Source organism: Balaenoptera borealis (genome assembly GCF_965194805.1).
Source record: "Balaenoptera borealis genome assembly, chromosome: 15".
NCBI lineage: Eukaryota > Metazoa > Chordata > Mammalia > Artiodactyla > Balaenopteridae > Balaenoptera > Balaenoptera borealis.
In genome coordinates this window covers 14,042,889-14,057,377 of record NC_138871.1, presented here as the reverse complement: position 1 = coordinate 14,057,377, position 14,489 = coordinate 14,042,889, and the positions used below count along the sequence as shown (strand labels likewise).

At 39.6% G+C, this 14,489-nt stretch overlaps 1 protein-coding gene across 9 annotated transcripts in view; it reads right to left on the bottom strand.

Annotated features, from left to right (window-relative positions):
- The window catches only part of IMMT (inner membrane mitochondrial protein), a 50,384-nt gene that overhangs the window by 25,708 nt on the left and 10,187 nt on the right, over positions 1 to 14,489 (bottom strand). For all 9 annotated transcript variants that reach the window (XR_014235066.1, XR_014235067.1, XM_082357661.1 and 6 more), the window contains exons 2-4: positions 8,430 to 8,503; positions 7,348 to 7,537; positions 1,322 to 1,433 (exon numbers count right to left, since the gene is read on the bottom strand). Coding sequence is in view for 7 of the 9 variants with exons in the window: in XM_082357661.1 (XP_082213787.1) it covers positions 1,322 to 1,433; positions 7,348 to 7,537; positions 8,430 to 8,503 (376 nt within the window). In the remaining 2 variants the exon portion in view is untranslated. The remainder of the gene's footprint in view (positions 1 to 1,321; positions 1,434 to 7,347; positions 7,538 to 8,429; positions 8,504 to 14,489) is intronic.

The window sequence follows — 14,489 nt, the reverse complement described above, 5'->3', positions numbered from 1 at the left end:
AAGGTTGAAAAATCAAGAGCTTATAAATTATAAATAAAAGTGTTGATGGAAGAGAAATGAGTAATTCTGAAGGTGGAATAGATGGTGGGGTGGGGAGCAACAAAATGGAGAAAAAAAATTTTTAAATAAACTGAAGGTCCCATTTAAGAGTTAAAGTTGGACTATCACAAAGCCCATTAACTGGTCTCCTTGCTCTGTCCGTGGTTCCTTTATCTATTCTCCACAATAGCCAGTAATCTTATTAAAAGTCAGCTATCAATCCCCTGACTCATAATCCTCCCAACAACTTCCCATCTTACACAGACTAGAAAGCAAAACTCTTATGATGGCCTCCGAAGACTGCCACTATAGGCTTTCTGCTCCCTCTCTACTATTGCTATTATTCTCCTCTTACTCTACCTGGGTTTCATTTGCTCCTTGCTAGAATACGCCAAGCCTTTGCACTAGCTAATCCTTCTGCCTGGAAGCTCTTCCCCACCAGCCCTTTACATGACTGACTCCCTCAGCTCTTTCTAGTCTCTGCCCAAATGACACCTTCCAGAGGAAACTTTTCTTACCCACTCCATTTAAAATTGCAATATTCCCTCCCACACTTATCACTGCATGACATCCTATACGTAATTTACTTGTATATTTATATGCGACTTCCCTCCCCTCATCCCACTAAGGAATCTTCACAGCATTTGTGTGTTTGTTTTTACTGTTTTGTTCACTGCTATAACCCCAGTGCCTAAAAGACACCCAGCACTTGGCACACAGTAGATACTCAGTATTTACTGAGTGAAAGTCAGGTGATTTAATCAAGGACAGAAGTGAAAGGAGAAACATAATAAATTCAAATGCATGCAGACCAGGTTAGGACTAGGAAGTGCTATAAGTTATTGTGGGATTATAATCATCAAGGGAAAAAAAAATCTGCAGATCAAAACTAGATCAAGACACTTCATCACTAAGAAAGAAGAGAGAAGAAAGAGCTGGTGAACAGGAAGAAAAAAGAGGTGTGGAAAGAGAACAAATCTTAAAATCTAAAGAGAGGGAAAGCTAGGAGTCAGAGAAAAGGAAAAAGTAACAGAAAAATAAGTGTGCTGCAGGCAAGACAATTCTTGTTACCATTACTTAGTAGCTGTTCACAATAAAGCCCAATTTCATATCCCACTCAACCCTTAAAATGAGAGCCAAGATGACAGGTGAGAATACTCCCTCCCCAAGGTGAGGGAAGAGTCCTTCATGGGGACGGGCCCCCCTCTTGACCATGGGTACAAATACATTAAAACAATTCATTTACCTATAATTTTAAAAGAATGATTCTAAATATAGGTACCTGTTGTTGAAGCTGAAGTGTCTCCCTTTTGTTTTTGGAGCTGTGAAGCAGGCTGTTTAGATTCTTCCATTGCCTCAGATACACTAGAGATTTTTAGTGGACCAGACTGAATCTTGGAAATGAAAAACATTTAACATTTCAGATATGATAGTGTTCTTAAAAACAGGCAGCACAAAGTATCTTGTATTATTTTAAAAGTCAAGTTTTTCAGGCTTTTAACATAAAGGTATCAACAATTTACAACAATGTATTTTATTTTATTTTTTTTAATTATTTATTTATTTATTTATTTTTGGCTGTGTTGGGTCTTCGCTTCTGTGTGTGGGCTTTCTCAAGTTGTGGCAAGTGGGGGTCACTCTTCATCGCGGTGCGCGGGCCTCTCACCGTCGCGGCCTCTCCCGTTGAGGAGCACAAGCTCCAGACGCGCGGGCTCAGCAGTTGTGGCCCACGGGCCCAGCTGCTCCGCGGCACGTGGGATCTTCCCAGACCAGGGCTCGAACCCCCGTCCCCTGCATTGGCAGGCAGACCCCCAACCACTGTGCCACCAGGGAAGCCCTGTATTTTATTTTTTAATTTCTTTTAAACTTCTTTATTGGAGTATAATTGCTTTACAATGTTGTGTTAGTTTTCGCTGTATAACAAAGTGAATCAGCTACAAATATACATATATCCCCATATCCCCTCCCTCTTGCGTCTCCCTCCCACCCTCCCTATCCCACCCCTCTAGGTGGTCACAAAGCACCGAGCTGATCTCCCTGTGCTATGCGGCTGCTTCCCACTAGCTATCTATCTTACATTTGGTAGTGTATATATGTCCATGCCACTCTCTCACTTCGTCCCAGCTTACCCTTCCCCCTCCCCGTGTCCTCAAGTCCATTCTCTACGTCTGCGTCTTTATTCCTGTCCTGCCCCTAGGTTCATCAGAACCATTTTTTTTTTAAGAGTCCATATACATGTGTTAGCATACGGTATTTGTTTCTCTCTTTCTGACTTACTTCACTCTGTATGACAGACTCTAGGTCCATCCACCTCACTACAAATAACTCAATTTCGTTTCTTTTTATGGCTGAGTAATATTCCATTGTATATATGTGCCAAAACAATGTATTTTATTAACCATAGTAAGAGAAGCCATCGTACTAGAAAAACGCAGTCCAAAAATGTCATTCCAAATGACTAGTCTATATTTTAATAGTAACAAAGACTTCTCTTAGGGCAACTAATAAAGTACATGATATATGACCTTCCCTTTAAACACCATTCCTTTTATATATACAACACTGAGAAGGCTATTTCCATTCGCATTCTAAATCCAGTTATGGTGTCTTCTAAATAAATTCAGTTAAAATCAAATTTGTTTTTAGAAGGCTCTGAGTAAAAATGAAAATTCATCTTTTTTCTCTTTAATCTCCAAGATTCCCGTACCTGCACACGAAGATATATGATCCAATTGTGAGTAATGCCTGTTTTTCTCTTTCTCAGTAACCACCTGCCTTAAGTTTAAGGCACCACTCATTAACAGGACTGCCAGGTGATGTGCCACAGAAAATTACTGAGTAACAGAAATATTTTCATTTACCACCTATGTTGTCCCCCTTTTTGCCAGACCTTGGCATTGGGACTCAGATATCCCTAAGATGACTACTCAAACATAATAGAAATTGTTCTGAATTTTGTCACTACCAGAAATCAGAAATATAGCCATTTTCTTACTATTAAAATTTTGTTATTTTTTAACTCATGAAATGCATGCTCACTATCTAACAAGCAAAATAACATCAAGATACATCATTGTTTTAGTTTGCCCCTTCGTTGCTCGTTCCAGCACTCTCAGGGAGCCACTGCTAATGCCCTGAAATTAATCCTTCCACCCATGAGCTCAGGTATATATACATATACAATTTTTCATTTCTTTAAACAAACTAAAATAGTTAATTTTATATTATACAAATTATCATGTAACCTGCTTTTTTTCATTTAACAACACATTATGTACATTCGCTTCCGGTCAAGAAACTCTTTTTAGTTGAATAATATCCTAATTTAATTGTATATCCTAATGGAGTGGCAAATCCCATAATTTGGTCAATTACTCCCCTACTTATGGACATTCAAGTTGTTTCCTGATTTTTGTTAAGCATTCTTGTCCACAGACAACTGAAAAGCACTAGAGTGTGATGTCTGCAGGATAGCTGCCAGAAGAGGGAGTGCTGGGTCAGAGGGCTTGTATATTTTTAAGATATTATCACTTTCACGTAAGGTTCTGGCAACTCACACTCTCACAACAAATGTGTGTGTATGTGTTTGTGTATAAATATGATCTATTTCCAGACTCCGTTGTTCTGTTCCTCTAATTTCTATTCCTATGTCAAAACCTTATTGCTTTATGAAAGTAGGATTATAACAGTCAGTATCTGGAAAAGCAAGTGACCTCTGACCCCCTACCCCAACACTTTTTAAAAATGTCCTTGACTAGTCTTATACATTACTTATTCCTCCACATGAACTTTAAAATCATCTTGTCTGGTTCTTTACCCTCTGGAAAAATCAATTAGAATTCATATTAGATGTCTGTGTGTGTATTTATGTACACATACACACACATCACAAAAACATTATTTCTCTCAAATATATACATATGTAAGAGAGATTTGAGAGAAATGCATATACTTAAGAGAAATGACATTTTAATATTACATCCCATCCAGGAACATAACATTTGTCACCATTTAGACAGGTCTTATTCTATGTCCATCAAAAAGATTTTAGGTTTATCTTCTCTCAGTATTTACTGTCTATGCATAAATAACCATGTTGACACTAAAAGGGTTATCATGAAATAAAATGCATAGTTTCTAAAAGAAACAAGTTTGTAAGAACACACAACAGTATAGAGTGCTGAATAAACGGTACAAATTAAAAAATAAAAACACTGGGCTTCCCTGGTGGCGCGGTGGTTAAGAATCTGCCTGCCAATGCAGGGGACACGGGTTCGAGCCCTGGTCTGGGAAGATCCCACATGCCGCGGAGCAGCTGGGCCCGTGAGCCACAATTACTGAGCTTGTGCGTCTGGAGCCTGTGCTCTGCAACAAGAGAGGCCATGATAGTGAGAGGCCCGTGCATCGCGATGAAGAATGGCCCCCGCTTGCCACAACTAGAGAAAGCCCTCACACAGAAACAAAGACCCAACAGAGCCACAAATAAATAAATAAATAAAGTCACAACCTTCCTCCCAACCCAGCCCTAAAAAAAAATAAAAAAATAAAAACATTAATTCCTATTGGAATTCAGCTGTGTAGTGAAGGATGCAGGCCTTGAAGAGAACACTGAAAGACAAAAGAAAGGAAGTCATTCTGAGTAGAAGACAGACATGAGAAGAGTTGTACAAATGGAAAGGATCACTCTTCAGTTCTCTAGTTTACCAAGGACCTTGGAACAATGCCTGGTACATAATAATCACTTGATTGACATTTGAGTAAATGAATGAATGAAAAGCACAAGGCATATTTGTAAGGTAAACAAGTATGAAACTAAGTATTTATGAGCAGGACCATACAGAGATAAGACTGGAAATGTAAATGAGAGCCAGAATGCCAAGGGTAATAAATATCAACCTAAGAACCAGCAAAAGCCATAAACGACAGAAATAAAGGAACCAATAGCCAGCTCCCAGGTTAACATTTAACCACTCCTGGCTTCACTTTCCTTATTCAGAACATGAGACAATCTCTCGTCTGTCTTTAAAACAATAGGAATCAAAGTTCTTGATTAAGTGATATGAAGAAAATATCATGAAAACATCACAGCACTTATTCTAAAAGGTTCTCTGATACTGATATAAGGATGGCCTAGATCATGTTAGGAAGAGAGACTGGGGGGTTGGAGACTGGGAGGAAGTGGGAAAGGCTGTGTGTCAGGGGAGAGGAACAGGGCTAATTTAAATACAAAGTGATAAAGGTCAGAAATGAGATAAAGATGGTGGAAAGAAAAAGAATAAACATTAGAGATCTAACAAGATAGGACAGCTAGGACTTCCCTGGTGGCAGAGTGGTTGAGAACCCGCCTGCCAATGCAGGGGACACGGGTTTGAGCCCTGGTCCGGGAAGATCCCACATGCCGCAGAGCAACTAAGCCCGTGCGCCACAACTACTGAGCCTGCGCTCTAGAGCCCGCGAGCCACAACTACTGAGCCCACACACCACAACTACTGAAGCCCGCGCACTCAGAGCCCGTGCTCCACAACAAGAGAAGCCCGTACCACAACGAAGAGTAGCCCCTCCTCGTCGCAACTAGAGAAAGCCCACGCGCAGCTACAAAGACCCAATGCAGCCAAAAATAAATAAATAAAATAAATAAATAAATGAATTTAAAAAAAAAAAGAAATGAATAACATTTAAAAAAAAAAAAAAGATAGGATAGCTACAAAATATGGGCAGCTGTGAAGATGAATCCAAGAATTCTAACGGAGCTACTTGACAGCGTGGTACAATCTTTAATACGTGAAAAGCAAATCAGGAAGAGTGCAAGTTTTGAGGTGGTGGAGTACAGACATGCAAAGTTCACAAGGCGATCTTCAGCAGGGTAGGGAAAGTGGAACAAGAAGAGGCCAAGGCTATTGAGAATGACACCTGAAGTCATGTCAAGGGAGAAAAGAACACTACTCTGAACTGTTCAGCCTGACTGTATGCTCCTGAAATTGCTTCCAGCTCTTTCTCCCAGGTCATGGCGCTTAAAATAGGCCCAGGACTTTAGAATGAAGTCATAGGATTCTGCTCCTTGACTACTGAAGCTGCAACACTACCTCCCTCAGCCCACGTAGACATTTTAAAGTTCAGATGGAAGAATAAATGATGTAGAAGACCAAGAACATGTTGAGTCATTTGGGGTGGAGATGAGAGAAATCAGAGGGCACCTGCTTTTCCACATAGTAACTCTGTCATAGGATTGGTCTCGAGACCATGTTAGATACTGGAGAACAGACGTCTACTCAGTTTCTAAAAAAGAACTGGGGGCTTCCCTGGTGGCGCAGTGGTTAGGAATCCGCCTGCCAATGCAGGGGACACGGGTTCATGCCCCGGTCCGGGAAGATCCCACATGCCACGGAGCGGCTCGGCCCGTGAGCCACAACTACTGAGCCTGCACGTCTGGAGGCTGCGCGTCTGGAGCCTGTGCTCCGCAACGGGAGAGGCCGCGACAGTGAGAGGCCTGCGCACCGCGATGAAGAGTGGCCCCCGCTCACCGCAACTGGAGAAAGCCCTTGCACAGAAACGAAGACCCAACACAGCCAAAAATAAATAAATAAATAAATAAATTTATTTAAAAAAATAAAAAATAAAATGGCCCCATGGGGATGGATTTAAAAAAAAAAAAAAAGAACTGGTCAGCCATGTCCAGCCTCACAGCATAAAGAAATATCCAATACCAAATCACCAAAAATTCATGCTCTCTTTTATACATTTTTTTCAAGCACCCGTTTGAAAGAAGAAATATGTTAAGATGTTTAAAAAAAAATTTGTAAGCCTAACGGGGTAAAAAAGGGTGAAACTGAAGAATATGCACAAACTTCCAGGAATACTAGAAGGTATTCCCGTCACAGAATCAGTATGTAGCTGAAAATTCTGTGGCTGTTTTGAGGTCTAAAAGGAGCCATTACTAACTATGACATGTGGGTCCTGTGTCATGGCCATTCTACATTTATGTTTTTAGTCTTCTAAGTCAGAGTTTGAGAGCTGCAATGCTGTAGGCTGACACAGAACCCCCTCCATCCACAGGGCAGCTGGGGTTACTTCTGCCCGAGCTGCCCCTTCCATTTAGCCTTGTGTGCCACATAATTATTTTCTATACCATGTGGACTAAATGAGAGCACTTATGGGACTCCAAAGGGATAAAAACCCAGCTCTACATAATATTACTTCAATTTTTAAAAAAATGAAAACATATACCCGGCAAAATATTTTCAAGATGAAAACAACCTGCTTTTCAAAGTATTCTCTAGGATAAACTGAAATTGTGCTTAGAACTCTTACCGGCTTCTTTGGCGATGGAACAGTATACGGTGGGGAACCAAGAACCATCTCAAAGAGTTTGTCTGAGTAAGGTATGGTTTTCTCTACATTTTTCCGGAAATGGGAATCCCATTTGGCGTACAGGATAGTGCCACCAATACCGCCACCAACAAACAAGATGCCAGCTCCGGCAATTTTGCTAGGAGACAACCTAAGTGAAAGAAATAGGAAACACATTTTTATTTTTTGGCTCTCCTAAACCTACTTCCCTAGACTAATGTAAGAGTCTCAAAGACCTCAAGCCTCTATTTCTCTATCACTGATTCAGATCACAGCAGCCCAGTTTATCACCACAGCTGCACATCACCTTTCCCTGATTTGTTTTTTAATATGTTCACAACAAAAAATAATATTTCTTTATGGATAATTTTTTAACAGTAATATCTAGGATAGGAAGAATGAAGCAATTTTCCCTTTAACACTTAAAACTTAGCATGTTCAGGGACTTCCCTGGCGGTCCAGTGGTTAAGAATCCGCCTTCCAATGCAGGGGGTGCAGGTTTGATCCCTGGTCAGGGAGCTAAGATCCCACATGCCTCTGGGCCAAAAAACCAAAACATAAACAGAAGCAACATTGTAACAAATTCAATAGACTTCAAAAATGGTCCACATCAAAAAAAAAAACCTTGGCATGTTCACAATCATGAGGTTTCCTTTGAACCCAAAAAACAAGTATCACTAATTCTCAACAGTCCTCTCCCTTAAACGTTTCCGTAAATACAATAAAACAAATGTCAAGTAGAACAAATACTTTTTAAGTTCCAACGTGCTGAGCTCTGGATGTAAATCTATTTGCCATAAAGGGGTGGGGGTCTACCTTGGATGCCATCCAGTCACCAAAGAACCAAAAGGAGCACCATAACAAATTTTCGCCTACAAATAAATAATGCTCCAAAGATATTACAGCAAAGCTCCAGTGTTTGTACCCCTTAAAAAAAAAAAGACTTTAAGCAGATGTCCTCATATCCAAAGAACAAACACACACACACGCCCCTCAGCATACAGTTAAAAGCCTATTTATTTACAAGGAGACATGCTACATACCGAGAACTGCCTGGAGTGGAGTATCTACGACATGGTCGCAATGGACGGAGTACAAACTTCCCACAAAGACAACTCTAGAAAAGAAGGAGAAAACACCACAACCAACAGAGTTATAAGAATCTGGGAGGACTTTAGGGTTGGGAACTCAGTAGTAGTACTTTTATTACAAATACAACCGTCTTCATTAAACAAAAATTTATTTTACTTTCAGAAACCAACTTACCATGAAACATATTTACAAACCCTTAAAAACAGTGATGCTTCCTGCGCCCCAAGGCTCATATAAAACTACTTTTTTTTAAAAATTTATTTAGTTATTTATTTATTTATTTTTGGCTGTGTTGGGTCTTCGTTTCTGTGCGAGGGCTTTCTCTAGTTGCGGCAAGCGGGGGCCACTCTTCATCACGGTGCGCGGGCCTCTCACTGTCACAGCCTCTCTTGTTGCGGAGCACAGGCTCCAGACGCACAGGCTCAGTAGTTGTGGCTCACGGGCCCAGTTGCTCCGCGGCATGTGGGATCTTCCCAGACCAGGGCTCGAACCCGTGTCCCCTGCATTAGCAGGCAGATTCTCAACCACTGCGCCACCAGGGAAGCCCAAACTACTTTTAAGATTTCAAAAAAAAAGGGACTATGAGACCATGATCAATTAGCATTTTTTTAAATTGAGGTATAGTTGATGTACGGTATAAGTTTCAGGTGTACAACACAGTGATTCACAATTTTTAAAGGTTACATTCTATTTATAGTTATTATAAAATACTGGCTATACTTCCTGTGTTGTACAATATATCCTTGTAGCTTATTTATTTTACAAATGGCAGTTTGTATCTCTTAATCCCCTTCCCCTGTCTTGCCTCTCCCCACTTCCCTCTCCCCACTGATAAGCACTGATTTGTTCTCTGTATCTGTGAGTCTGTTTCTGTTATATTCACTAGTTTGCTGTGTATTTTTTAGATTCCACGTATAAGTGATATCATACAGTACTTGTCTTTGCCTAATTTATTTCACTTAGCATAATGCCCTCCGAGTCCATCCATGTTGCTCAAATGGCAAAATTTCATTCTTGTTTATGGCTGAGTAGTATTCCATTTTACACACACACACACACACACACACACACACACACACACTTCTTCATCCGCTCATCTGTTGACGGACACTTAGGTTGCTTCCATCTCTTGGCTATTGTAAATACTGCTGCTATAACACTGGGGTGCCAATCAGCACTTTTAATGTTATGTATGCTAATTATTTCTTAGAGACAATTTGCCATGTTTTCTTTTTTATAAATTTATTTATTTTATTTATTTTTGGCCACATTGGGTCTTCGTTGCTGTGCGCAGGCTTTCTCTAGTTGCGGCGAGCGGGGACTACTCTTCATTGTGGTGGCTTCTCTTGTTGTGGAGCACGGGCTCTAGGCACGCGGGCTTCAGCAGTTGTGGCACGCAGGCTCTAGAGCGCAGGCTCAGTAGTGGTGGCACACGGGCTTAGCTGCTCTGTGGCATGTGGGATCTTCCCAGACCAGGGCTTGAACCCGTGTCCCCTGAGTTGGCAGGCAGGTTTTTAACCACTGCGCCACCAGGGAAGCACCATGTTTTCTTAATTGGCAAGAAAAAACAAAACAAAGTATAAAATATCTATTTTCACTTTGTAAACGCAAACATCTGAAAAATCACCTACAGAGTCTAGCAAACAACACTGCACTATAAGATACATATGAATGCACTCAGGGCAGAGATCCAACCTTAGCTTAATCTACCCAGAAAACCAAGTTTCCCATCTCTACGATGATTATGTAGCTACTCAATTCCAACAGGCATTCATCTAAATCTAAAAGTTCATTTTGGTTTCTCCTAATGTGTAATTAGACTAAAAGTCAATAGTTTTAAGAAAAAAAACTAATTTTACTAATGTCATAAATGTTCATGTAAATACTTATCTCCATATAAGTTGTCTACCTTTACACAAAAGCAAATGATCAAGACAATGTTGTGTGATTTGTTTTAATCAAAGTAAAGCACATAACATCAAATGTTTCTTAACAAAATGTAGATCCCTTAAATAAAACAAATAATTGGGCATCTAAATACTATTTGGGGAGGGTTTTGATAAACTTAAGGCCATTCATAGCTATCAATATGAAATTTCAAACTTATTGTATCCAGAAATAATATCTTTCTTTATACCAAGTAGGAAATCAAACAGCAGCAAGGGAAAAAAAATGCTTTCTCTAGGTTCCTTGATGAAACTGCATCTAAGGAATAACAGAAAAACACAAACTTCCTTTTAAAAGTATCTTAAATTTTAAGAAAATATATCACATGTCAGAGAGCACATGAAATTACTCTAGAATTATAGCTGCATTTACATTCTATTTGCCAAAGCCTAGAGGTAAACATCAAATTAACATATTAATACACTTGGGGGAGGAAAAACTGTATGTTTTACAATGTGTAAAGCAGCTATAATTGGTATTTTAAAAGTATTTCAATTAGTACCTTTAGTGTAGAATTCTCAACCGAAATGACAAGAAAAGGGTGTTTCCCTACTGTTCTATAAGACAAGTAGCATGAAATTTCAAACAGAATTGCATCTACTTTCATATATCAACAACTCCATTTTGTTCACTTAGGGATGAAATATTAGGAAACCATTAAAGTTATGTTTTGTTTAAGAAAGCATTTTTTTACCTCAATGGGTATAAAAAGGTATTCAAGTCAAAAATTAAGGCACTGTTAACAGTGGATAATTAGCTAATTGGAATGTCAAGCAGCAAACATAATAATGGATACTTGATTCTGTGTAATACAGAGCCAAATTCAACACTAGTTTGAGAACACCCTAATTCACAGCAATATATATTTTTTAATCTGTTCCTTTATCCATCTTCTGCTTTTACCTTGCCCCTCTTCCCTCCCTTTGACAGATATATTTGATGTGATTGTAAGTTTATAGTTCCTAGCATTAAGTAAATTTAAAATCTAAAATTCAAAATCAAAACTCAAAATGTTTAGTTACATACAGAGTGAAGTCTCCCTCATACTTCTGTCTTCCAGCCACTTAGATTCCCTCTCCATAGGCAACCAATGCTAATCTGTTTCTTATATATTCAGATATTTTGTGACGGAGAATTCCGGGCACGCCTCCTTTACACAAACGAAACCATAACATACACCCAGTCCTGTACTAAAGTTCACTCAACAATATACACTTGAGCTCATTCTATATCAGCACATGAAAATCTTCCTACTGGATCTGAGTGATTCAGTGCTCCACTGTATGGTTGGTTGCACAGCTGTTAGCATAACTGATGCCATCTTAGGCCCACATAGTTCCTCCTGTCCTTCCACAGACCCTGCCCAGGATGGTACTGTGTGGTAAATCGCTACTCTGTCATCAAAGGCTTTGTAGTTAATAGATATTGTTTAATAATCATTAGGACCAGGGGGCCTCTATGCTCTGTTAGTCCCCAAACATTGAAGACCTTTGCTGACGTATTCCCCTACCCATGAGACCAGTTACCCACTCAATCATCTTGACTTAGGAATGCACGTCCTGTTCCCAAGCACGTACCCCTGTACTCTAGGTTAACTATAAAATCGTCCCAATAGCCCCTTAGACATGCGGAGTACAGTTGTGAATGCTTCCGGATCACTGTCTGCCGGATCCCATCCTGTAAGTTACCTTATAATAAACTGATCTGTTGATTATGTGGAGCTGCCTGCCTTGTGTTTTCGTCTCAAGACGCTCTCAGTTCGGTGGGTACATTTCTTTCCCTCTGGCCTCCAACAGTTGTCACTTAATATATTTAACCAGCCTCTTTTTGATGGTGACTGAGGTTTTGTTTAAATTTTTATTGTAATAAACAATGAGAAACATACATCATTTGGGGTCAATTCCTAAAAGTATTCCTAAAAGTAACACCTGAAACGTTGGTAAATATTGCCCTATTAGGGGCGTCCCTGGTGACGCAGTGGTTAAGAGTCCGCCTGCCAGTGCAGGGGACGCGGGTTCCCACAGCCTCTCCAACAGCCTTGCAGTGCAGTTTTAACCACAGTTTCCTTTGTTATGACTGTGCATCTTTTAATATATTTATGATCTGTTTTATTTCCTCTTCTATGAACTATCAGAGTGTATCCTTTGACCACTTTTAAATAAGATTGATCATCTTCATGTTCTAAGTGTTCTTTACATATGAAGAAAAATTAGCCATGTCCCTGCTACTTGCAAATGGTTTTATCCAGTTTGTGATACTTTTATAGCCAAAAGTGTCCATCTTTTATGACTTCCGGGTTTTCTCCTATTCTTAGAAAGCCACCCTCCGATGATAAAATAAGTCTTCCATGGTTTTACTCTCATGGTTTCATCTTCTTTATATTTAAATCTTTGAATCCAGTGTAAAGTATACGGCATGGATTCAACTTTATTTTTTCCTAAATGTCTATTCAGTGGTCCCTAAATCGTAGACTGAATAATCCATTTTTTTTCCCCAACAATTTGAAATGCCACCTTAAAATATACTCAATTCCTTGATGCATTTAGATTTCCTAATTTGTTCCACTGTTCCACCTATTCACACACTTCTATTCATAGACTAATACCACAATGTTTTAACTACTGCATCTTAGAATTAGGTTTTAACCTGGTAGAGCTAGTCCTCTCTTCTAGTACTATTCTTTTTCAGAATTTTTCTGGATATTCTTGTTTTTGTTTTTGTTTTTGAAAGCTGAGCTTTCAATTAAACAACTGTAATATGCATCCTGATTTAAGAAGGAATAAAATGTGAAAAAATTCATCTTTTATGACCAAAAAATAGTAGCAATAAAAGGTCTCACACTTGGGACTTGCCTGGTGGCGCAGTGGTTAAGAATCCGCCTGCCAATGCAGGGGACATGGGTTTGATCTCTGGTCCAGAAAGATCCCACGTGCTGCGGAACAACTAAGCCCGTGTGCCACAACTACTGAGCCTGCGCTCTAGAGCCCGCGAGCCACAACTACTGAGCCCACGCGCTGCAACTACTGGAGCCCACACACCTAGAGCCCATGCTCCGCAACAAGAGAAGCCACCGCAATGAGAAGCCTGCGCACCACAACAAAGAGTAGCCTCCGCTCGCCGCAACTAGAGAAAGCCCACGCACAGCAATGAAGACCCAACGCAGCCTAAAAATTAATTTAAAAGAAGTTTCATACTTCTGTACAAAAAAAAGAAAATTGATTGTATCCTGATGCAAATAAATAGATTTTTATCTGAAATAGTGGCTCCTGGTTTAAAAAATTTAAGTATCCTGTTCATTAGGCTACCGTCATAGTCTATGTTGCATTTCATATTCCAAACAGAGCTTTAAGAGTCAGGAAATTTAAGTTTTCTACGGTTTTATCACCCAAGCATGAATCCCTAGATACAAAGTTTAGTCTTGCCTATTAAAAAAATATGGATATCTTCTAAGTCTATTAATCCATAGGTCTTTTACTCTATAGGTGTTCCCTCCAGTAATCATTCAGTTGAAGAAATCTGCTGTTCAACCTGCAGAATTTTCCACAGACTGGATTTTGTTCAAGGTGCAATTTAACACGTTCCTGTCCTCTGTATTTCCTGCAAGCTGGAGCTGGAACCAGACACTTGATCAGACTCAGGTTTAGTCTCTTTGGCAAGACTTTAGGGGGTGGTGTTTTCTTTCATTGGGAGGCACGCAACGTCTGCTTGCCTCTCTTTTTGTGCTGTTATCAATTGTGCTTATGTACAATGTCTAGATCCATTAATTTATTGGAAGTTGCAAAAAGTGGTCTCTAATTCTATTTTTCATTTATAATTTGACGTATTTTATAAAGAGATGCTTCCCCTCATCTACAATTTGATTACTCAATAGTACAGTTCATATAGGAAAGGCAGGATAAATGGTTGATTCTTCTTATCCTTTTATCCAGTTATCCTCTGATGATGAACAATTGTGCAGTTTTTTGGTTTTCATTTATTAATTGTGACAGATTGTATTTTCCAAAAACTGCCATATTTCACATCTCACATGCTTTTCTAGAACCTTGCCACTTCCCCAGAACCTT